General features: G+C 44.1%; 1 protein-coding gene across 2 annotated transcripts in view; it reads right to left on the bottom strand.

The window, feature by feature from the left end:
* Positions 1-26,433, bottom strand: part of dbn1 (drebrin 1) — a 173,024-nt gene that overhangs the window by 12,764 nt on the left and 133,827 nt on the right. Inside the window, exons 7-11 of one of the 2 annotated variants that reach the window (XM_033029681.1) lie at positions 22,275-22,426; positions 17,655-17,718; positions 13,924-14,001; positions 12,437-12,551; positions 3,999-4,121 (exon numbers count right to left, since the gene is read on the bottom strand). In XM_033029681.1, the coding sequence (XP_032885572.1) occupies positions 3,999-4,121; positions 12,437-12,551; positions 13,924-14,001; positions 17,655-17,718; positions 22,275-22,426 (532 nt within the window). The remainder of the gene's footprint in view (positions 1-3,998; positions 4,122-12,436; positions 12,552-13,923; positions 14,002-17,654; positions 17,719-22,274; positions 22,427-26,433) is intronic. The other variant, XM_033029683.1, reaches the window with a different exon arrangement.

The raw sequence follows: 26,433 nt of genomic DNA, 5'->3' as shown, positions 1-26,433 counted from the left end.
GGAGATGCAGCGAGACCTGGGTGTCATGGTACACCAGTCATTGAAAGTGGGCATGCAGGTGCAGCAGGCAGTGAAGAAAGCGAATGGTATGTTAGCTTTCATAGCAAAAGGATTTGAGTATAGGAGCAGGGAGGTTCTACTGCAGTTGTACACGGTCTTGGTGAGACCACACCTGGAGTATTGCGTACAGTTTTGGTCTCCAAATCTGAGGAAGGACATTATTGCCATAGAGGGAGTGCAGAGAAGGTTCACCAGACTGATTCCTGGGATGTCAGGACTGTCTTATGAAGAAAGACTGGATAGACTTGGCTTATACTCTCTAGAATTTAGGAGATTGAGAGGGGATCTTATAGAAACGTACAAAATTCTTAAGGGGTTGGACAGGCTAGATGCAGGAAGATTGCTCCCGATGTTGGGGAAGTCCAGGACAAGGGGTCACAGCTTAAGGATAAGGGGGAAATCCTTTAAAACCGAGATGAGAAGAACTTTTTTCACACAGAGAGTGGTGAATCTCTGGAACTCCCTGCCACAGAGGGTAGTCGAGGCCAGTTCATTGGCTATATTTAAGAGGGAGTTAGATGTGGCCCTTGTGGCTAAGGGGATCAGAGGGTATGGAGAGAAGGCAGGTACGGGATACTGAGTTGGATGATCAGCCATGATCATATTGAATGGCGGTGCAGGCTCGAAGGGCCGAATGGCCTACTCCTGCACCTAATTTCTATGTTTCTATGTTTCTATGTTTCAAAAGAACAACATGTAAATACACAGACCACCCTGAGGACATGGAAGGATGCAGAAGGTGATGGTGGATAGTTGTTTATTGCACTTGAGGCCTGTTACTGGTTGTGTGCCCCAAGGATCACTGCTGGGAACTTTCCTGTTTGAGGTTTATATCAACGATTTGGATGATAATGCATGAGGCATGATAAATAACTTTGCAGATGACACAAAAGTGGATGGTATTGTAGAATACGAAGATGGTTATCAAAAATTGTAGCAGGATCTTGATCAGTTGGGCAGGTCAGCTGAGGATTGGTTAATCGAGTTAATCGAGATAAGTGAAGTTGTTGCACTTTGGGAAGTCAAACTAGGGCAGAACCTTCACAGTGAATGGCAGGGCTCCTATGAGTCGTGTAGAGCAGAGGGATCTAGGAATGCAGGTATATAGTTCCTTCAACGTGACATCACTAGTAGATGGTTGGTCAAGAAGGCTTTTGGAGTATTGGCCTTCATCAGCTATAGTATTGAGTATAAAAGTTTTAATATTACGTTACAGTTGGACAAGACATTTGTGAGGCCACATCTGGCGTATCGTGTTCACTTTTGGTCACCCTGCTATAGGTAAGATGTTGTTGTGCTGGAAAGGGTGCAGAGAAGATTTACAAGCATGTTGCCAGGACTTGAGGACCTGAGCAATAGGCAGAGGTTGAGCAGGCTATGAGTTTATTCCTTCAAGCACAGGAGAACAAGGGGTGATCCTTTAATGTGTATATGATCATGAGGGTAATAGATGGAGTAAGTGCACAGAGTATTTTATCCAGAGTAGAGGAATCAAGAACCAGAGGACATAGGTTTAAGGTGAGTGGAGAAAGATTTAATAGGAACCCGAGGGGAGACTTTTTCCACATAATGAGTGGAATATGGGACGAGCTGCCAGAGGTGATAGTTGAGGCAGAGACTATCACAATATTTAAAAGACATTTGGACAAGTACACGGATAGGAAAGGTTGATAAGGACGTGGACCAATTGCAGGTAGGTAGTTAGGACAAGTGAAGATGAGGCATCTTTGTCAGCATGGGCAAGTTGGGCCGAAGGCCATGTTTCCATGCTGTATGACAGTAACTAGCAGAAAATTCCACGGAAATTGAATCCACGGGGACTTCTATATGAAAATTAGCTTTTAGAAAATTTGAACTTACCAGTCATTAATATTCCACAAGAAAACACTTTCCAGTTTGAGGGACTAAGTGAAATTAGTACGCATACATATTTACCACAGTATTTACTGAGATGTTCTTATCAATCATTTTAACCATGCTCAATATCAAACATACAGACCGGGAGTCCTTGGAAACTTCCAAGTGTGTATTAATTTGGATAAATGCTCCCAAATTCAATTCCTCTTCATAGGACAGTATTTATATTTGAAAGCTCCTAGTGACATTTTTGTGACATATCTGAGCCAGCTCGCTACCAATTTAGCCCCAGCACATTTCAAAGTAACATTTAACATAGTCAATTCAAAATCCACCCTGCTGAATTTTACTTGACATGCAATAACACTAATATGGCTGTATAAATTATATTAAAAAAATCATTACAGTTAGATTTATTAGAAATAGTAGATTGTCTTTGAAAGGCTTAATGGAAAAAATAAAGAACCAAAGCTATGAAACCTTGCAAGTTTTGATCCTGTATTACATGAGCTGAAACAGCTCAATGGTTGTGACACTGGCTTTATCTATCGCATGAGGGAAATAATTAATTGTTTACACACTAAATTGAAACAGTGTCCAAAAATCTGAAATGATTAACTTTAACAAAGTCAGAAAACCTTCATATTTCTTTACTCTGGCTAAATTTCTAACTAGGTCCCAGAAATGTTAGTAGCATTCAATCTTTTGGAGCACAAGGCGAATCTACAAGACAAAATAGTTGAGTGGGTCACCTCAGATAAAGTGTTTTCCAAGCTAAAATACTATTATCAAAGTTTCCTTATTCATAGTCTCCTTTCCACAAGATTGTTATTGGTGTGTGAATCAGTTGCTGGCAAAGCATGAATTCATCAAAGGTAAATTGCATTCAATAACAAAGAGCAATTTGCTACAAAAGACGAGTGAGGAACAAAGGAAGCTAGATCATATAGCATCTTTCAAGCCTGGACTTCCAAAACACTTTAGAATCAATTATGTACATTTTAAACTGCCAATACTGTTGTAACAGAGAAACACAGTCAGGTAGCAATGGCAGCACCGACAAAATCAAACCTTACTCGCCAATGAAAACTAAATTCATCAATAAAAACACAAACAGGATCAGAAATAGGAACAGAAAATTCAGAGTTTTTGATAATGTTGTCAGTTTCAATACATTTTGACTTACATATTGCAGAATTGCACTTAGGTTGCCAGTGAGAAATTATACCCAGGTTTCTGCAAATTCTCATTAGAAAGTCCAAATTTAAATGGGTTCAAATGAGCCACAATAAGTAAACTATTGAGCTCAAGGAAAAGTCCAACCCATACCATCTATTTAATTTGCAAGCATAAAATGGAATCAGTGGAGAATTTAAGAACCTATAATCAGAGACGCATTTTAAGTTTTAATATGAGTTATATATTCCCACAAAATTGTAAGATAACTAGAGAGTACAAAACCACAAATACATTGCAGTTGGAGGGAGCTTGTGTCTGATTATGAGAAGCTAACTGGTGTAGTTGGCAGAGATTTATTTAGACAGAAGTCTTGAAGAACAAAAGCAAAAGATCAAATAGACTTCGACATACCAAAGGTATGCACATATCCAATTCTGCCCAAAGCTCCAAGCTGTTGTATAATTGGTATGAATTCAGATGAGTTGGTGTGGTTGAATGAATGATAAATATCGATTAAGATTCTAGGAGAATTAACGCAATCTGGCATTGGGAGTGACATGGTCACTTGTCATATTTAAAAGCAATCTAAATTGCTTCTCTAAATATCTAAATATCTTGAGAACAAAGCACTGCAGTCTGCACTGACAGAGCCGCTCTCCTTCATCTGCACCTACGGGACTGCTTATCTTCAAGTCTGCTTATACTTTTCCTAAGGCTCTGAACCAGGGGCATTAGAATTAAGTACAGAACTGCATCATCATTTTATAAATGCAAGGCTGTTTAATATGCTAGTTGAAAGTCTGCAGTGTATGGAAGCCCACATGAGTCTCCTTACTTTAGAAAGTGCATGCTTCTATTCCAAGAAACATGATACTCTATATTCAATTAGAAAATATACATACATGAGGGGGAAAACTGGAAGGGGCTATGGTTAGCAGCAATTCGAGGGCAGAGGGATCTTGGAGGGGACCATGATCGCTCGGGCAGATTGTTCTGATTCTTAAGGAAAAGGCTGATCACTCGACCTGTGGGGAGAATGTGTCACACCAGTCAGTAACACACAACAGCAAAAACCTAAGAGATTTAAGGGGGTAGCAAAGGGGATTGATGAGGTTTGGTAATGCAACTAATACTCATTTATTGTCATACCATTCCAGATATGTAATTGAAAGGTTCAGATTAGTAGACTATTTTTCATGCATTGCTGCAGCTGTCATTAAAAGCTTTTTGGCTAATCACATATTTGAACTATGTGACTTCATTACCAGTCACCTCATCTTCAGAAATATTACATTTGATCTGCTCCCACCTATAGCAAAAAAGTTATCGATTGTTATTTGCATCAAAATATTTTGAAACTTGCGATGCCTTAGAAAGTTAACTTTATAATAACCTCCTTTCAGTTGTATTCTCCATGCCTCCTCTTACCCCCCCCCCCCCCCCCATGCTTCATTTACCATCAATCTTTTCCTCAGACCCATTTCCTCATGTTTTAAAACCATCCTTCCTTTACTCAACTACTTTAAATCCCCTCTGCTAATCTAATTTACTTTTACCATCCATTGATTTCCTCCCCTCTCACCCTCTGCCACCAGCTTGTTCTGCCCTCCCTTGTGCTGGTGCAATCGGTCACACGAGTTATTGGCGTTCCAATGTTTCCTTTATTCATTCATTCATTCATTCAGCCAATTGATTTGAACTGCTGACCAATGTACGATGGATAGTAGAATAACACAGCTCCACTGTAGTAGAAATCATTATATCCCTCCAGGTAACTCATGAACATTGGTCCACAAGTGCAAGAAAATGTTCCCTTTTCGAGAAGTTACTGCACAGCTTTGAATTGATTGGGCTGTTCGTTAAAAAGAGATTTGTCAAAACCAGGGGGCGCCGCACGATGGTTGCCTCGCCAACGGTTTGTCTTCGTCTTTTTCATTCTTTGTGTTTTTAGTTTGTTGTAAAATGTATGTTTTAGTTTATCTTTAGGTTTGTATTATGTGGTGGGGGTGGGGGGGAACTTTTTAAAATCTCTTTCCTCGACGGAGATGCGACTTTATCCATGTCGTATCTCTGCCTGCACTGCGGCTTGAGATACGTGGAGTTGGCAGCCTCATGTTTGGGACTTCTAGAGCTCCAAAACCACGGTGCCTGCGAACTTTAACATCATGGAGCGAGCGATCCCCTTGCCAGGGGTCGGCCTTTTGTGCTCCAACCTGCGGGAGCTGCGGGCTTTAACATTGTGGAGCTCGCTGTCCCTGGTTAGGGACCAACTTCGTGGACTCCAGGCTGCAGGAGTTTCGACCGTCCCGATACGGGAGCTTAGACTGCCCTGACGTGGGAGCTCGATCCCCGGCTGTGGATGGTTCGACTCCCCTGACCGCGGGAGGAAAGGAGGAAAGAAGATAAGACTTTATTGTCTTCCATCACAGTGGGGAATGTCGACGAGCCGCTGCAGTGGATGTTTATGTCAAATTTTTATGTAGTTGTATGTCTTGTTGCTTTTTTGGTGCGACTGTATGGCAAACCAAATTCCTCGTTATAATTATGATTAAATGAATATAAACATAAGAAAACCATTCTCAGCGAGATTCAGAGAAAGGATTTTCATCTCCTATCCTTTTGATCCTTCCTGCATAGTATGATCAGAGTAGCAGATAGACCACGGGTTCCTAGGAGAAATAATGCCTGACTAAACAACGGCCAGAGCCTAGTACATCACTTTCACAATATTAACTTGTGAACTAGAGTATTCAGCCTGGATTCAACTGTATACAGTATGCCCTCACCTACAGTAACAAGTACAATGGTTTGAAATGGATAAACATTCAGCATCATGTGGTTTACCAGAATGCTGTCTGGATCAGCGGGTATCAGCTGCAAGGTGAGGTTGGATTGTTTCCCCTGGAGCGCTGGAGGTTGAAGGGAGATCTGATAGGAGCATATAAAGGAGGGCAGCACGGTAGAGCTGCTAGAGCCGCTGCCTCACAGTGCCAGAGATCGAGGTTCCATCTTGACCTCAGGTGCTGTCTGTGTGGAGTTTGCACATTCTCCCTGTGACCGTATGGGTTTCCTCCGGGTGATTCAGTTTCCTCAAACATGCCAAAGATGTGTGGGTTTTCAGTTTACTTGGCCTCCGTAAATCCCCCCTAGTGTGTAGGGAGTGGATGAGAAAGTGGAATAACATATAATAAATGTAAATGGATGATTGAGTGTCGGTGTGGACTCAGTGCGCCGAAGGAGCAGCACAGTGGTGCAGCAGTAGAGTTGCTGACTTAAAGCGCCAGAGATCCAGGTTTAATCCAGACTATTGGTGCTGTCTGTACAGTGTTTGTATGTTCTCCCTGTGGCCGCGTGGGTTATCTCTGGGCACTTCGGTCTCCTCCCACCTTCCAAAGATTTGTAGGTTAATTGGCTCCTGTAAATTGCCTCTAGTGGGTAGGATGCTAAACTGGGATAACATAGAACTAATGTACAGGTGATCGTTGGTTGACACGGACTTGGTGGGCCAAAGTGCCTATATCCACGCTGTATCTTTAAACACTCATCTAAACTAACCACATCAATATGCAGGGAATGGAGGGATGTGGATAACATGCATGCCGAGGCATTTAATTCAGCATCATAGGTAGACAAAAATGCTAGAGAAACTCAGCGGGTGAGGCAGCATCTATGGAGCGAAGGAAATAGGCAACGTTTCGGGTCGAAACCCTTCCTCAGTCTGAAGAAGGGTTTGGACCCGAAACGTTGCCTATTTCCTTCGCTCCATAGATGCTGCCTCACCCGCTGAGTTTCTCCAGCATTTTTGTCTACCTTCGATTTTCCAGCATCTGCAGTTCCTTCTTAAACAATAATTCAGCATCATGTTTGGCACAGACATTGTGGGCCAAAGACCTGCTCCTGTGCTGCACTGTTTTATGTTCCAACATAAATGCAGTTTGCCATCTCGAGAATTCATATTAACCTGGCTGGTATACATCTGGCACAACATTCATGGTCTGCTGGACAGGATTCATAATCACCCTCCTCAGTATATGCTTCTGGGAGCTAGACTACCTGCTGAAGGTACCTCAAGGCATTGGAAAAAAATACCAAGGCCACCTCTGACAAATCCTCCAAATTCACTGAAAACAATACATGAAGTAATGTTAGACACAAAATGCTGCAGTAACTCAGGCCAGGCAGCATCTCTGGAGAGAAGTAATGGGTGACGTTTTGGGTCGCGACCCTTCTTCAGACTGAGTCAGGGGAGAGGGAGTCACACAAAGGGTGGTGGGTATATGGAACGAGCTGCCAGAGGAGGTAGTTGAGGCAGGGACTATCCCAACGTTTAAGAAACAGCAAGACAGGTACATGGATAGGACAGGTTTGTTCGGATATGGGCCAAACGCGGCCAGGTGGGACTAGTGTAGCTGGGACATGTTGGCCAGTGTGGGCAAGTTGGGCCAAAGGGCCTCATTCCACGCTGTATGACTCTATGCCTCTACTGTGCTACCCCTTCTTCAAAAAAATTCAACCCAATTCATGAGACACAATCTCCCATACACAAAACGTTACTAACTATCCCTAATCACCTTAATCACCTCATGAGGCCACTGTGGGAAGTGCGACTCATCAGCTCCCGTCTCTCCAGTACTTGTGTACCACAGACATTAGGCTTTCTAGTCTAAAGATCCCATAATATTCTTTGCAATCCTTCTTAAATGGAGACATAATATGAACCACCAGCCAGCACCTCACCCGTGGTAAACAATGATTCGCACATCTCAAGTCAGGGCCCTCGAAATTTCTTCTCTAGCTACCCACAGTGTCCTTAGATATATCTGATCAGGCCCTGGAAATGTATGTACAGTGCCTTCATATGTCTGAGGGCATTCAGCACTTCATTGATTGTAAGATTGTCCTCAAGACATCACCATTAACTCTCCCAAGTCTTAAGGTTTAGTTTTGTTTAGTTTAGTGTCATGTGTACCAAGTTTTAGTGAAAAGCTACTTTGTAGAAATAAGGAACTGCAGATGCTGTTTTACAAAAGAAGACACATGGTGCTGGGGTAACTCAGTGGGTCAGGCAGCATCTCTGGAGAACATGGATAGGTGACGTTTCGGATGGAGACACTTCTTCACCAGTATCAACCTTAGTTTAGTTTAGATTATTGTCATGTGTACAGGTACAGTAAAAACCTATTATCTGTCAGGTTGTGTTCTGCTCCTCCTCACTTCCAGCTTTCTTCCCCTCCCCCCTCCCCCCAACTTACAATCAGCCAGAAGAAGGGTCCCGACCTGAAATATCACATCTATCCATTCCCTTCATGTCGTTTTCTGTGGTTGATACAGAAGAGAAATATTCATCCATCTCCTGGGGCTCATATAAACATAGAAAATAGGTGCAGGAGTAGGCCATTCGACCTTTTGAGCCAGCACCACCATTCAATGCGATCATGGCTGATCATCCACAATCAGTACCCAGTTCCTGCACGTAGAGTGGCATGGTGACGTGGCGGTATAGTTGCTGCCTTACAGCGCAAGAGACCCGGGTTCGATCCTGACTATGGGTGTTGTCTAAAAGGAGCTTGTACGTTCTCCCCGTGACTTGCGTTGGTTTTCTCCGGGTGTTACGGTTTTCTTTGAATATTTTTTAATATACTCTCTTCAGATTCTCCGAAACAATATCTGCCAGATCTGTCTCAAAGGAAGGACAGGCAGGGAGAAGTTCATGAATATGGAGATAATAAAGGCTGAAGGTACACAAAAATGCTGGAGAAACTCAGCGGGTGCAGCAGCATCTATGGAGCGAAGGAAATAGGTAACGTTTTGGGCCGAAACCCTTCTTCAGACCTTGGGAAATAGACCCGAAACGTTACCTATTTCCTTCGCTCCATAGATGCTGCGGCACCCGCTGAGTTTTTGTATACCTTCGATTTTCCAGCATCTGCAGTTCCTTCTTGAACAACATAATAAAGGCTGAAGTGTGTTTACTTCAATGCAAGGAGTATTGTGGGTGAAGCTGAAGACGTTACAGCCTGGATAAGTGCTTGGAATTATGATGGCGTGGCCATTATGGAAGCTTGGTTGCGAGAGGGACATGACTGGCAGCTCAATGTACCTGGGTTTTGATGCTTCAGATTAGATAGAGAGCGGGGAAAAAGAGGTGGAGAAGTTGTTTTACTAATCAGGGAGAATGTTATGATAGTAGTCAGAGAGGACATTCTGGAGGCTAGATACACTGAGGCAACATGGGTTGAGCTAAAAAATATTGAAAGGTAGGGTGGTGGATGTTGTATGCATGGATGTTAGTAAGGCTTTTGATAAGTTCCCTTGTGGTAGGCTGATCCAGAAGATTAGGATGTATGGGGTTCACGATGACTTTGTTGCATGGATTCAGAACTGGTTTATTTATAGAAGACAGAGGTTTGTGGTTGAGGGTTGATATTCTGGCTGGAGGTTTGTGACCAGTGGAGTTCTGCATGGATTTGTGCTGGGACCTCTGCTATTGATGATATATATAAATGACCTGGACCTAAATGTAGATGGGTTAGTGATTAGGTTGCTGACAACATCAAAATTGGAAGAGTTGCAGAAAGTGAGGAATGTAGTCAGAAAATATCGCATGATATAGACCAGATAGCACCAAGATTGTTGGGGTCACAGACAGTGAGGAAGGGTATTAAAATATACAGTGTGCTATAGATTAGCTCCAGAAATGGGCAGAAAAATGGCAGATTTCAGTTTAACCTGAGGAAGTGCCTACACCCATGCATCCTCCTTTTTCCTGATCCGAGCCTCAATTTCATTTGTCATCCATGGTCCTGCCCTTCACTCTTAACAGCAATATGTATATTGTGTACTCTCATTATCACACTTTTAATTTCCGGATGTCCCCATATACCCCAAACAACTTACTCGAGTCAGCTTGTGCAAGTTCCTGTCTAATATCATCAGTCAGCCCATTTTGGAATTTTAACTGTCGACCAGCCTGTCCTTTTCCATAACTATTTTAAAGCAAATAGAACCATGATGGCTGGTCCCAACATACTTGCCTACTGTCTCCTCATCACTTGCCATGCCCTATTTCTTAAGAGTAAGTTAACCTTTTCCCTTTCTTTTTACAAATTGCCTGAAAAAAACACAATTGACAAATTCCACCCCATTGAAGACCTGGGATCATTCGAGTCCCGGTCTATATTTGGAAAGTTAAACTGTACTGTGACAGCATAGTCTGCAATCTCCCAGCATATTTATTTCTCTAATTATCGTTGGCTATTTAGGAACCTACATTTCTAAACTAAACTATTTGGCCTATATTACAATCACAATACTTCATCAAAACATTTGATTTGCTTCACCAAATGAGTACCTTGATTGGGTTTAATTCAGCAGCACCGTTTGTTAATTAATCAGACATGGACATTTTTAAACGTCAGGCCCCTTTTATGTTCAGTTGGGTTAATAACATCAGAAAACCAAACTGTAACGTAAATGTAAACATATGTTATAGTTTGCGGTAACTTTTCTCCCCCTCAGAGTGCCCCTCTATTCTTCTAAAATATGGTATAGTCTTGTAACTTTGTTTAATTAATAGATATAATCCTAAATGTAGAGTAATGGACACTTGCTGCAGATCCACTGGCCCAACACGCTGAGCGCTTGCTGCAACATGGCCTGACAGGGTTGTATTTCTGTTCCAACCATAAACCACTACAGCAGGAAGATATTTTAGACAGCGGAGGCCTGTTCACCAGGACATTCATTTGTTATTTCACTTGTTAATTGTACCATTAAAATGCTCCAAGCTGTTCCCAGTAAGAAAACATATTTGGTTGATCAAGTACAGTAAACCCTCACAATTATGGATCTCTATATAAAGGATTTTTGTTACGGACAGAGGGGTCCATTTGTGGTGGTGGTCAGCAGGTGACGAGCAGCGCAGGGGAAAGGCGTCGGTGGGAAGAGCGCGAGCAGTGAAACATTCTTCCAGAGCGTTGCCTTGGGCACGGGTCTGTAGCGGCTGCCACAGAGTGAGGTCCCAGGGTGTTGGATGCTGACCAGTGCGTGTCGCGGTCGCCCGGTAACGGCGCAAGGGTCCCCCGCTTCCACCAGGTCACCCTACGAGCTGGTGCTTTCGGTTGCCGGAGTGGAGAGAGCGAACAGCATGTGGGTGGCCTAAGTACTGGGCCCATTCCTGGCGCTCAGCGTGTTGGGCCAGTGGATCTATGGCACCCTGCCTGTAACTTCCCACTGGTTTAACCCCCACCTTCTCACCAACTCTGTATTTCTTCCCATCTGGCCTTAGGTTGAATATTAATATTTACCCCCTACACCTGGTTGTACTGAACAATCGGCAATAACGGACACCATCTCTCCTCATGGTCCGTTATCACAAGGGTTTACTGTATCAGTAAACCTTTTTCCCCCGAGCTGTAATTCAATTTATCCATAAGTGGCTCAACTTCAACCAGTTAAACTAATGCCCCTATCCCACTTAGGAAACCTGAACGGAAACCTCTGGAGACTTTGCGCCCCACCCAAGGTTTCCGTGCGGTTCCCATAGGTTTTTGTCAGTCTCCCTACCTGCTTCCACTACCTGCAACCTCCGGCAACCACCTGCAACCTCCGGGAACCACACGGAAACCTTGGGTGGGGCGCAAAGTCTCCAGAGGTTTCCGGGACAGGGGCATAACCATTACATCCAGACTCTGGGATGAGTTATCCCAGACTCAATGACATTAGTTGGTCCAGCTGATTACATCTTCACCACTTGTCTAATTACTTAATTTCAGACAGCCAAACGTGCTTCCCCCGTTTGTGGCCTGTCGCTATGAGGTGTCTTCCCTCCTTTTGCAGCTGCATTATTTGATTCAATCATCATTTCTAACTTCTATCTGACATCATTCACACCACTCTGCAGAACTCCCGACCACATTATTCAACATGATTAATTCCATTCCATGCTGCGGTTACTTCATAAGCCTGTCGATGATCTGTCATGATTGGTCTCAGTTGCAGCCCAAGTGAAACGTTGACGTTATCTGCAACTAGGTATCATGTTAAAAACATTAATTACATTAGATTAAAATGTTACCAGTAGCATTTGGCTTTGCATTATGTTGTTCAGCTCAAATCTTGATGGTGATCGTCTCGCAGCAATCATTTCAACAAGCATCCAAACAGATTGTAATCTGTTTTATTTTTGCTCACATTCAAATGGATTTGATAATGGACAAAACTATTAACTCTGCCATTTCAGTGGAAGGAATTTCATGTGAATGAGAAGACAAGGGGAAAGTCAAGAAGTCAAGGAGAGGTTGATGTCATGGCAATGAGAACAACAGAGATTGTTTCCTACCTGGTTTTTGGCCTGAAAATTGTGCAGTCTCAAAACTTGTTGTCATGGCTCTTTCTCGCTGCTTAAAAAATTCCCTTGGATTTCCATCCCGCAGTGCAATAAGGGCGGCAGCTTCCTGGTGGGAGAACACATGAAAGAGTTGAGCTACTGAAGAAGGTACTTTCATACCACTCTGGGGTTTTTCCATATACATGGTTATGAAGCTTTTGCTAATCACCTTTCACGCCATGTGCCTTACTGGAGGATAAGGTGCGACATCTGGGGGTTTACATAGAGCCTAGTTTAGATACAGAGTGGAAGCAGGCCCTTCGGCCCACCAAGTCCGTGCTGACCAGCAATCCTCACACACTAACATTATCCTATATACTCTAGGGACAATCTGCAATTTTACCGTAGCCAATCAACCTACAAACCTGTACGTCTTTGGAATGTGGGAGGAAACCGGAGATCCCGGAGATTACCCAGGCACATCATGGGGAGAACATACAAACCGTGTGCAGACAGCACCTGTAGTCAGGATATAACCCAGGTCTCTGGCGCTGTAAGGCAGCAGCTATACAGCTACATCACCATGCCGCCCAGCTTCACTGGACGAATGGAGGAGCTTGGAATGGGAATCAGACAGGTGACGACTGAAGCTTTGGATCACATTTATAGAATTATTGGTGAGGATCCATAAGCGGTCAGCTGGACTATTTAGTCTCCCCACCAAAAAGGCGACTACATTGTGAGCCTCAAATATGCAGCATTAGATTGGAAAAGTACAAATCACTGCCTCACCTGGAAAGGGGAGTGGGTATTTGTGGAGGCAAAGAGTGACCCAAAGCATCTTGGCAAACCTTATCTACACCTGAACACTTGCGCCATTCAAAAACCCAGATTTCATAAAAAATAATCGATCTGAAAAGAAAATTCTCCATGACAAGTGCTTCCTGTTGGTGGCAGCGGCCTGATGACAGCCCTGCCCCCAGTGGCTACAACGTGAGCTGCAACAACAGCCATGCAATGGGTGAAGGAGGGCTCACTGGTGCACCTTGTGAGTTAGAGTTGGCGCCTGAAGCTGGAGCTGGGTAAGCGGTGTGAGCCGGGGTGGTGTCAGCAGCTCCATCCGCTATAACTGAAATCCGTTATAAAGGGATCCCTTAAAACAAGAGTTTAAAGTAGTTTCAATTATGTCATCACTTATCCAGCCCTGCCTCTTCCAGGACTAACACTGTAGAAAGGCTGTGTGAAGAGTTTGTTGATGCAGAATTCGCACTAGTGAAAATGAAAGGCTGGAAGTCTGACAGAATTAGACTATCTAAACTCAGCCGCAGCCACTGGCTAAATGCTCAGGAGTTTCTGTCAGATCAAATCTTTTCTGGCTCAGTACTATTCCAGTACAATTATTTCTCACAATATAGCTCTGAGATTATTTTCAGTATCCCATGCACAAACCAATTTTAAACTTACGAATGAATCACATTTTGAGCACATTAAATACTCACTGCTGCTTTCTCAGCTGAATCGCTGATCTTGGATCCTCTGTTCTCTTCATCCTCTTCCATTCCCTCCTTCTGCACTTCCTATTTTGAAATGGATATTTGTTTATGAGTAGCATTTGAATATCATTGCTAAAAATCATACTGCAGCACTTTCTCCTATTGCCACATTAAATCTGGATGGATTCATGTCGATGACCAAGGGATGATTATCACCATAATGAAATGCGACGAAACATTGCTACTATCTATAAAATTAAGCATACTTTATCAGCATAGGATTAGAGCATGGATCATTATCTCAAAACATTAGACAGATAGAGTCATAGAGTCATGCAGCATAGAAACTGGCCCTTTCACCCAACTTGCCCACAAGGAATCAATGCCCCATCTACACTAGTCCCATCAACCTGTATTTGGCCTATATGCCTCTATACCTATCCCATCCATGTACCTGTCCAAATGTTTCTTAAATACTGTGATAGTACCTGCCTCAACTACCTCATCCAGCAACTCATTCCATACACTCACAACCATCTGTGTGAAAAAGTTACCCCTTGGGTCCCTATTAAGTTTTTACCCCCTCACCTTAAACATATGTCCTCTGGTTCTTGATTCCCCTGCTCTGGGTAAAAAACTTTGCATTTATTCTATCAATTTCTCTCATGATCATTTACACCACTATAAGATCACCCCTCATCCTCCTGCGCTCCAAGGAATAAAGTCCTGACCTCTCCCTATAACTCAGGCCCTCAAGTCATGGCAACAACTTTATAAATCTTCTCTACACGCTTTCCAGCTTGAAAACATCTTTCCTATAACAGGGTCACCAAAACTGAACACAATACTCTAAATGTGGACTCACCAATGCCTTGTACAACTGTAAAAGAACCTCCCAACTTGTATACTCAAAACTCTGATAGATGATGGTCAATGTGGGGAAAGCCTTCCTGACCACCCTATCTACATGTGATGCCACTTTCAAGGAACAAAGCACCTGCACTCATAGATCCCTCTGCTCTACAGCACTCCTCAGAGCCATGCCATTCATTGTGTACGTCCTGCCCTGGTTAGACTTCCCAAAATGCAACACCTCGCACTTCTCTGTATTAAAATCCATCAACTACTCCTCCGCCCACCTGCCCAACCGATCAAGATCCTGCTGCAATTTTTCACAACCATCTTCACTATCAACAATACCACCCACTTTAGTGTCATCTGCAAACTTGCTATTCATGTCTTGTACATCCGCATCCAAATCATTGATAATTATGACATTCACAGGCCTCCAATCCAAAAAACAACCTTCACCCTGTGTTTCCTTTAATGAAGCCAATTTTCAATCCATTCAGCTATCTCTCTTTGGATCCCATGCGATTTAACCTTCCACAGCAGCCTCCCATGTGAACCTTGTCAAATGTCTTGCTGAAAGTCTGTCTACAGCTCTGCTGTCATCAACCTATTTGGTCACATTTTCAAACAAGTCACGAGGCACAATCTCCCACGTATAGAACCATGCTGACTATCCTTAATCAGCCCTTGTCCATATCTTATGTATATATATGTATATATATATATATATATATATATATATATATATATATATATATATATATATAGTACAGTATACCTTATCCTTCAGAATCCTCTCTAGTAACCTTCCAATCACTGATGTAGACTCACTGGCCAGTATTTCCCTGGCTTTTCCCTGCAGCCCTTCTTAAATATAAAGCACAACATTTGCCACCCTCCAGCCTTCCGGCACATAAGTATTTAACTATGACTCTTAAATCTCAGCCAGGGCACCTGCATTTCCCTCTCTAGTTTCCCACAGTGTCCTCGGATATATCTGATCAGGCCACGGAGATTTGTTTACCTTTGTACACGTTAGAACCTTCAGCACCTCTTCGATGTAATACTGACTGCCCTCAAGACACTTCCATTGACTGCCCCAAGTTCCCTGGTCCTCATGTCTTTCTCCATGCTAAAAATAGAGGAGAAATACTAATTGAGGACTTTGCCCATCTCCTGTGGCTCCACAGAGTTGACCGCTTTGATTCCCGGGGGGCTTCATTCTTGCTCTGGTTATCCTCTTAACTTTAATGTACTTATAAAATCTCTTGGGATACTGCTTAATATTATCTGCCAGAACCATCTCCAGTCCCGTTTTTGCCCTCCTGATTTCCTTTTTATGCATGCTCCTCAGTTCCCGATACTCCTCCAGGGACACGCATGATCCAAGCTTCCTATACCAGCCCCATGCCTCCTGATTAATCTTGACCAGAGCCACAATTTATCTTGTCAACCAAGCTTCCTTATGCCTTGGCCTTCACTCTAACAGAAACATGCGTGCCCTGGACTCTTGTCAGCACTCTTTTAAAAACATCCCAATTTCCAGACATTCCACCCCCCCACCCCACCCCGGCAATCTAGTTTAAACCCACCCGTGTGGCTAGGAACTAATATCCTGCCTGCCAGGATATTAGTTCCCCTCCAGTTAAGGTGGAGAGGAGCTAATCTTGGTGTCATCTGAAAATTTAAAAATAACCCATTTATATTTATGTCCAAATCATTTATACATATCCCACACAACAGTGGTTCCAGCACGGATCTCTGCGGAACTCCACTGGCCACAGGATCTCCAGCCAGAATAATGCCCTTCCACCACAACTCTTCCTTTGCTATGAGTAAAGGGCCTGTCCCACGAGCATGCGACTGCATGCGGTGAGCGTGACCTAACGTGGTCGCTTGAGCCGTACGGCCTCGCGGGGCCGGTCCCACTTCGATCGCCGGTGCCGTATGGAGTTGTGCGGGGCTGGTCTGGACATCGCGCGGGTCTCCGAAAAACTGACACTGTCTAAAAATCCCGTGCGGCAACGGCCTGTCGGCCCGCAGCCGCATTGAGGCCGTACGCAGTGCCTCTACGGGCGTATGCAGCATCTCAACGCCGTACGCAGCGTCTTGACGGCGTACGCCTAGCGTGTGGCGTTGCGCGATGACGTCACCGCCCGGCGTGCCGTTGCGTGATGACGTAACCGCCCGACACCGTGCGACGTCCAAATTCAGTCAGCCCGCCCCCTGCCCAGCTGATTGGTGAGTATGATGTCGGGACCAGCTCCAGACGGCTCCGCGGTTGGAAGTGGGACCGGCCCCACAAGGCCGTATGCCTCAAGCCACCACGTTTGGTCGCGCTCACCGCATGCAGTCACATGCTGGTGGGACAAGCCCTTAAGCCAGTTCTGAATCCATTCGCCCAAGACACTGTGAATTCCGTGCACCTTAATCTTTTGGATCAACCTACCAAGGGGGACTTTATCAAAAGCCTTACTAAAATCCAGGTAGACATCATCCTCGATACCCTCATTAATCACTTTTGTCACCTCCTCACAAACTCTCATAAATGAATAAATAAGCATACTCAATCCGTCAAAGTAATGACCTTTAAGGGTTTGTGTTGGTGGCGCGGAGAATGCAAGGGCTCTTTTTGGATTGATTTATTGAATGATACAGCTTGGAAACAGGCCCATCAGCCCACGCCGATCATCGACTATCCGTGCACATTTGTTCTAATAATTGTTAAAAACCTACAAACCTTTGCTGTACAAACTCATGAGAAGGTGTGAGAAAGATTACCAGGTCGGCTCGAAAATGCTGAGGTCAGTGAGTGTCAGGAGTGAATAGTTTTGCAGCATCCAGTTACGCAGGATACTATAATGAGAAGTAGCAACCTCACTGACCTTGTTGATGTTCTGGCCCAATGCATCGTTGATTTCATTGACTTCCAAGCTTTGCAATTTTTTCCTAAAATTAGAAAATACATGTATACAAAGTAATTAATTTAATGTGAAAAGGTAATTATCATGCTGAGGTGGCCTTAAAGCAGCACTAAATAGGTCCTCTTCCCAATCCCATCACACCAACCAACTTTTGTTGTATATACTTTCGATGTTATATAATCTATAAAACCTGCAGTACAACGAAGCTAAGTTATAATTGGTAGAATAATGCTGTGGACCCCAGGAAAAGTGAGTAAAATATATAAGCCGGTGTTTGCCTGTTCATCAATATGAAATAGCAATTACCAATATGGAGATGGACAAATTGAACATTATTATCATTAAAATGTTGAAGGATCACGAAGGGACAAAAATAAGGATTTTTAAAGAAAGTCTAAAATATAATAGTCAATACTCCATACAAAGTATCTCACACTTGCAACATTTCTTCCTTTTTAGAGAGATTACAATTTAGAAGACTTCCAGATTTTACTGATATATTAAGATTCATTATGAAATTCTAAAATTTTCATTTTATTCAATTCACTTGCTGATGGCAACATTAAAATATCATTGAGTTTGGGTTGACTCTGGCAACTCACCTAGAGATTCGTAGCTCTGCCTGGACAGGGATTCCCAGTGTAAGACTACACTCTGTCAGTGTCAGCATAGCTTATTCCATCAGTTACCTAGTTCTCCAAGCTATATTTATGGAAAAGGGGTGAGAGCAGTCCCAGGAAACTAGAGGACCAGGACAGGCTTTTTTTTTAATGCAATGAGCCATGGAGCTCATTGCTCTTGGAGACGGCAAGGTGTTTTTTTCAAAGAAAAGATTTGATGAATGACTGCATTCATTTGGGAGAGTGTGCAATGCTATCAATGCTCACACCTACACCTGTACTGCTGCGCCACCCATGCTATAGGATGGATGTTGTTAAGCTGGAAAGAGTGCAGAGAAGATTTACGAGGATGTTGCCAAGATTTGAGAGGGTGAGCTACAGGAAGAGGTTGAGCAGGCCAGGATTATATTCCTTGGAATACAGGAGGATGGGGGGGGGTGATCTTATAGTGGTGTACAAGATCATGAGGGAAATGGATACGGTGAGTGCTGTCATTTACCCAGTGTAGGGGAATCGGGAAGAAGGGATCATAGGTTTCAGGTGAGAGGTAACATTTTTAATAAGAACCTAAGGAACAATGTTTTCACACAAACGGTGGTGGGTATATGAAACAAACTGCCAGAGGAGGTAGTTGAGGCAGGTGGTATATAATGCCTCTAGTCCAAACCCTTAACAATCTTATATGTTTCAATAAGATACCCTCTCATCCTTCTAAACTCCAGAGCGTACAAGCCCAGCCACTCCATTCTCTCAGCACATGACAGTCCTGCCATCCCAGGAATTAACCTTGGCCAGGTACATGGATAAGAAAGGTTTAAAGGGATATGGGCCAAATGCAGGCAGGTGGGTCATGTACATAGGGCATCTTGGTTGCATGGGCAAGTTGGGCCAATTGTTACTAGTGAATCCAGCCCTCTTGTTTCTATGCCTACTTAAACTTCCACATGAAAAATGTGCCAGAGTTATAGGGAACTACGTTGGAACGCCACATTGAAATAACAGCACCCCATTAACTAACACCTGCAACAATTATTATGTGTTGGGAAGCGTACAGAAAATGATCAGCACCTTAGCCCTAGTGCAGAGTTTGGAGTCTATCATTTTGCTCCATGAGTGCTCCTGGGACGATGTTCAGAATTCCACCAACTTAAGGTCAGTCTGGTGGACAGGCAATTGCAAAGGAGGGACAGAAGGAGGCACCAACACTCTCTTTGTCTCCATCATGGATGCAATGAATTCCTGCCTGGTTTATCACCATTTGCAAGTCCTGTCCCAAAGCTGTCATCTAAGATTTATGCAGCTTCATTTTCTGAGCTAGTGGGTGGGATCATTACATCAAGTTGCAGTGTGTCTTTGTTCTATGCTGGATGATCAGATATAGTTCCCGGCTATCTGAAAGCTAAGGGGCACAAAGTCTGCTGGGGAATATGATGGGAATGGAGAGGTATATACTTGAACCACCTGCAGTTTGTAAATCAGATTAGATTGGGTGCAGAGGTAAAGTAAGATGACTCAGAAGTATGAGGAGAATAGCACCCATGAACGGGATGTGGGGGTCCTTGTTCATCAGTCTATGAAAGTAAGCATGCAGGTACAGCAGGCAGTGAAGAAAGTTGGTCTTTATAACAAGAGGAGTCGAGTATAGGAGCAAAGAGGTCCTTCTGCAGTTGTACAGGGCCCTGGTGAAACCAAACCTGGAGTATTGTGTGCAGTTTTGGTCCCCTAATTTGAGGAAGGACATTCTTGCTATTGAGGGAGTGCAGCGTAGGTTTACAAGGTTAATTCGCGGGATGGCGGGACTGTCATATGCTGAGAAAATGGAGCGGCTGTGCTTGTACACTCTGGAGTTTAGAAGATGAGAGGGAATCTTATTGAAACATATAAGATTGTTAAGGGTTTGGACACGCTAGAGGCAGGAAACATGTTCCCGATGTTGGGGGGTCCAGAACCAGGGGCCACAGTTTAAGAATAAGGGGTAAGCCATTTGGAACGGAGACGAGGAAACAGTTTTTCTCACAGAGAGTTGTGAGTCTGTGGAATTCTCTGCCTCAGAGGGCAGTGGAGGCCAGTTCTCTGGATACTTTCAAGAGAGAGCTAGATAGGGTTAAAGATAGCGGAGTCAGGGGATATGGGGGGAAGGGAGGAACGGGGTACTGATTGGGGATGATCAGCCATGATCACATTGAATGTTGTGCTGGAGGGCTGAACGGCCTACTCCTGCACCTATTGTCTATTGCCTATGAATCTCAGCTACAGAATATTCTATAAATGCTCAGCACCATCTCGTCCACAGAGATTCAGATGTGCCTGTGATTCCCCTTGCTTAAATCCTGTTGGCTCCATTCATGTGGAGTGCGCCAGTTAACTGTGTTTGGATGATAAGTCTGTCATAGTTGAATAACTGGCAGCAAGTCCTAGTTTTGAGAAGTAGCTATGAACTATGCAGCAATGCCAAATACGTGAGGATTAGTTGAAGCATGTGGTTGTTAGGCATCATCCTGATTGTTTGGGAAATAATGGAAGGATGGTGAAGGGAACAGTGTGTCAGGCAAATGCTGCCTTTCTGACATTTTAATTCTGACGTTTGACACTGACCAATCTCAATCGTGCACAAACCGCTTGCAACATGCATCCAGGTCTCAACGTTAGTCTCCTGCCATTGACCTGCATTGATATTTGCTGCCAGTAGCTATTAACCGTGCGTCTGAAGCACCATTTGCCCCTCAAGATGCAGGGAAATGCTGTCCTTTTCACTTCATTAAAGGGGCCTGTCCCACCAGCATGCGACTGCATGTGGCGAGCGCGACCAAACGTGGTAGCTTGAGGCGTACAGCCTCGCGGGGCCGGTCCCACTTCCACCGCGGAGCCGTATGGAGCTGGTCCCGACATCATACTCACCAATCAGCTGGGCAGGTGGCGGGCCGACTGAATTTGGATGTCGCACTGTGTTGGGCGGTTACGTCATCATGCAACGGCACACCGGGCGGTGATGTCATTGCGCAACGCCACGCGCTAGGCGTACGGCGTCCAGACGCTGCATACGGCCATCGAGGCGCTGCGTACGGCCTCAATGTGGCTGCGGGCCTACAGGCCTTTGCCGCGTGGGATTTTTGGACAGTGTCAGTTTTCCGGAGCCCCGCGCGATGTCCGGACCAGCCCCGCACAACTCCATACGGCTCCGGCGATCAAAGTGGGACCGGCCCCGCGAGGCCGTACGGCTCAAGGGACCACGTTAGGTCGCGCTCGCCACATGCAGTCGCATACTGGTGGGACAGGCCCTTAAAGCTCAGTGCCTAGACTCCTTCTTAACTGTATCTCAGGTCCGATTCACTTCCAGCACCTTTCAATGCACAATACACATCTCCTAACTTAAATAATGCCATCAAGTTAGAATTTAGGTTTCCTGCTAATATGTACAGCCAATGAATAATGACATTGGATCTACCTGCTGACACCAATCATCCTTATCAGCAGAAAACACATAGATATCAATCAGCAGGCGAGGACTGATCAATCTCCACTGTCCCTCGTTTACTTTTAATTCTTTCTCCTTTATCACTGATAATCTTTGTACATGGACATTCAAGCAAAACGTCGAGGCAAGAGTGCTTTTGTGTTTGTAACACAAGTGCCAATTGGTAGCAATTTAAAAGATTACAATGTCTTAGAAAAAGTATTTCCAGCAATTTGTCACTGGATGATGTCAGAAAACCCACAAGATCCCAGCATCCCTGAAAGCAAAATACGCTAGCCTATAATCATTCCCTGCTGTTATTCTTTCTGCTTTTCAAAATCATGAACTGCTAGTAGACGTCTCAAAGTGAAAATGCCATTATTAAAGTGGCTTTGCTGTGCAGAGATGATAATCCTTTGAATCAGACAGCAAGCATTAAGCACTGTCCCCAAGAGAGTTTTCCATTACCCACATGTATGGAACATGTAACCCACACAGCAACCACACCTTTCTTCTTCTATCTGTTTCTCTCGTTCTCTGTATCTTTGCTCTCTATCTTCTTGTTCTTTCTTTTCTTGCTCCATTCTCTCTTTCTCAAATTTTTCTCTTTCTTCAATCACTTTCTTACGCTCCTCTTCTTTTCTCAGCTCCTCCTCTCTCTGGAGGGAAGGAAATAACAAGAAAATGTGAGATCAGAAAAGACATACTGCAGTGGTTCAGGAGGAAAGGGCCAATGATATGTGTGTAGCACATCCTTCACGGGGGAACAGAGAGCACTTTACACTTAATGAAAGGAAAATGGTTTTGCTTTGATGGAACAGAAACAGAATTAAAAACAGGAAATGTGGAAGAACAGCAGATCAGGCAGTTGGAGTGGGAAGGTAACTACTGTAGTTAGTGTTTCAAAACTGGGACCTTTCATTAGAAACTTGGCGTACTGATAAAGGGTCCTGTACAGAGAATGTTAACTGATTCTTTTTCTACAGATGCTGCCCGAACTGCAGAATTTTTAAAATATACTTTATTTCTAACTTCCAGCATCTGCAGGTTTTTATTGAGATTCATGGAAACATTCTTAAAAAAATAGGAGCAGGCCATATGGTCCCTCAAGCCTTATTTCACAAATCAATAGCCAATCCACTACTTCAATATCCCTGTAAAGAACAATTATCTGATCCAAAGTTTCTTCAACTTGACACATTAACATTGTCCACAGATGCTGGCTGAACTGCAGAGCATTCCAGCATTTGCTGTTCACGTTTCAGTTTTAGTGCTGATGTTCTCATTGTTAACTTTCATATGGACAATCAGAATAGGTCAGAGATTCATCTGTAATATCCCAAATACACTTAAAGAGGAACATTTAACAGCAAACAATGAGGGAAAATATCAGTCTTGGTATAACCGTATTTATATCTTGTGTCAGTGCTTGAATCGTTCATTTGAGGTTGCTGAAAAGCTTGCCTTGCACTCCAGGAACATACAGCCAGTCCCAGGGTTATATTCCTGAGAACTATGCATTGGCCAAATTTCTCTGTAAGTAAAGGGCCTGCCCCACTTACTCGACTTTTCAGCGGACTGTCTGCGACCTTCAAGCTCGGGGGCACTCGCCTGAAAAACCGCGAGCTAGAATGACACACACAAACACATCACAAAGCCAATCTTGAAGAAACCTGGTCTTGATCCCTCCTCTCTCATTAACTACCGCCCAATCTCAAACCTCCCCTTTCTTTCAAAAACCCTGGAGCGTATCGTTGCGTCGCAACTTCATTCCCACCTCCTTGCGTATAACCTACTTGAACCCCTCCAATCTGGCTTTCGCCCCCTCCATAGCACAGAAACTGCTCTCCTCAAAGTCCTCAACGACCTCCTCACCTCTGCTGACACTGGTTCCCTCAACATCCTCATCCTCCTCGACCTGAGCGCAGCCTTCGATACAGTGAACCATAACATCCTGCTCACCAGACTCAAAGACCTCGGCATTGAAGGCTCTGCACTCAGCTGGCTGCGTTCCTACCTTTCCAACAGATCCCACTTCATCTCTCTCCACAACCACACCTCTGCTACAGCCGCAGTCACTCAAGGCATTCCCCAAGGCTCCGTACTCGGCCCCCTCCTCTTCATCATCTACATCCTCCCCCTTGGTCAGATACTCCGCCACTTCAATCTGGACTTCCACTGTTACGCTGATGACACCCAGATTTACCTTGGCACCAAATCCCCCCACAACCCCCCCCCCTCTCCCATATCAACTCCTGTTTGTCAGCTATAAAAACCTGGATGCAACATAATTTCCTCAAACTCAACAGCGATAAGACAGAATTCCTCCTCATAGGCTCCAAAGCCACACTCAGCAAAATCAATAACCCCACTCTCACCATCGATGGCACCACTGTCTCCCCATCTCCCCAGGCCCGCAACCTTGGCGTGATCTTTGATTCCACCCTCTCCCTTGAGCCTCACATCCGCCATGTCATTAAAACCTCCTTCTTTCATCTCCGCAACATCGCCAAACTCAGACCCTCTCTCACACCGCCTGCTGCTGAAAGACTCATCCATGCCTTCATCTCCTCCCGACTGGACTATTGCAACTCACTTCTCCTTGGCATCAGCTCCACCTACATCAACCGACTCCAACTGGTCCAGAACGCAGCCGCCCGACTCATCACCCACACCAAATCCTGGCATCACATCACTCCAGTCCTCAAAAAACTTCACTGGCTTCCCATCTCCCACCGGATCACCTACAAAATCCTGGTCCTCACCTACAAAGCCCTCCACCATCTGGCCCCCCCATATCTCACTGACCTCCTCTCCCCCTACCAACCCTCACGGTCCCTCAGATCCACATCAGCCGGTCTCCTCTCCATCCACAAGTCCAACCTCCGCAGTTTGGGGACAGAGCCTTCTCCAGGGCAGCTGCCAGGCTCTGGAACTCCCTCCCCCAACTGATCCGCAATTCCGTGTCCCTCACCATCTTCCAGTCCCGCCTCAAGACCCATCTCTTCACCTCTGCCTATCCTTAGCCCCACGTCCCCGTCCCTTTTCATCTGTGCATTAATTGCCTCATACTGTGTTTTGTATTGAATTCTGTCTTTACTTTGTGTACTAGTCATGTTTCTACTATTTATTTCATTCCCCTTACATGTTTTTCCTCTACATGCTCAATTTTTGTAAGGTGTCCTTGAGACTCTTGAAAGGCGCCCATAAATAAAATTTATTATTATTATTAAATCCGGGGGCCAGGGAAAGCGGGGGTGCACTGTCTGAAATTCACACGGTGCAAACCCGCGATGAGCAGGAAGGTTAAAGACGGCTAGCACAGTGTATGTACGGTAAGTCCTTTAAAAGAGCGGGGGGGGGGGGGGGGGGGGGGGAGGGAGGGGAGGAAGGGGGGAGAAGGGGAGAGAAGGGGGGGAGAAGGAGTGGAGACACTTTTAAGAAGCCAGACAACTTTTAATAAGCCAGAGATACACAGCTGTGAAGTTTAGCGGGCATTTAACATTATCGGTCAGTTTTCCTTGGTTCTGAAAACTCGTGCTTACGTTTTATTTCCCCCAATGAGCCATTTAAAATGCCCGGTCAGCAAAGGAGATTAACTAAACCTACCTACGGCCAACCTCGACTACGTACAACGACATGTCGACCCCACTACCACTGCACTCCTCTCGACCATAAAGGAGACTCACCAGAGACCACCTACGAGCATGCGGCGACCATGTGGAGAGCTTGTGGCGAGCGCAGAGTCTCCTGAACTCGCAAATAAGGTTGCTTAAGTGGGACAGGCACTTCAGAAACATCCATTTTCCATCCCATATCGCTTTCCATAAAATTGCTATACATTTTTAAAATCTCACCGAATATTCACCCTAATGCTACATGCAATTAAACCAATGGAAATATATACCATATGAATACTATGAAATATTTTATTATTATTACTAATAATAGTACAACGCTTTAACTTTTTTTAAACATATGGGAGAATTTGTGTAAAGTTGGATTTCTGTAAATTAGGCCATTCGTAGCCTGGGAAGCCCCTGTTTATGTCATTTTCTGAAAATAAAGAAGACACAGTGAGTTGAATACTGTAGAAGTAGGTCTAAGTAGAATTGAGAAAATATGGCTTCTTTGCAAGTTTTCCAACAAGGGTTGGGAGGCTAGATAGTGGAAGAAAAATATCATGGTTTCTTTTGTCATCGTATAAATTATATGACATTGTTTCCAATTGTTAAATACATTGCTTGGCATTTGTCAGTTTGTGAGTGTTGTGTTAATCCAGGCTCCCAAATAATAACAGCATACTCTATACTACAGTATTTTTACATAGCACTAATTGTCACAGTGGATTTACAATTGTCAATAACTTGTCTTCAATGACAATCTTCAGCCTAGTCCGCACTTCCAAATAAATGAGTGATGATGATCAGACATGAAATATGTGACACGAACCATTCTGGTTTCTGGTATTGTTAAATTTAGGAATAGAGTTGGAACCAATTCAAACAGTTCAAGTCAAGCCTGTGATGTATCAGGGCAGATCGAGGCAACCTAGGCTAATCCTGGTCAGTAAAAAATAATTTTAAAGTTGCTATTTCCTTTTACCAGACTTATGCAGAAGTCCTATATATATTCCGTGAACAAGAAATTTATTGCTTAAACAACA

The sequence above is a fragment of the Amblyraja radiata genome, chromosome 11 (genome assembly GCF_010909765.2).
Source record: "Amblyraja radiata isolate CabotCenter1 chromosome 11, sAmbRad1.1.pri, whole genome shotgun sequence".
In the NCBI taxonomy this organism is placed as follows: Eukaryota; Metazoa; Chordata; class Chondrichthyes; order Rajiformes; family Rajidae; genus Amblyraja; species Amblyraja radiata.
Note: the sequence above shows the minus strand (reverse complement) of the source record. Positions and strands in the feature narration are given on the sequence as shown.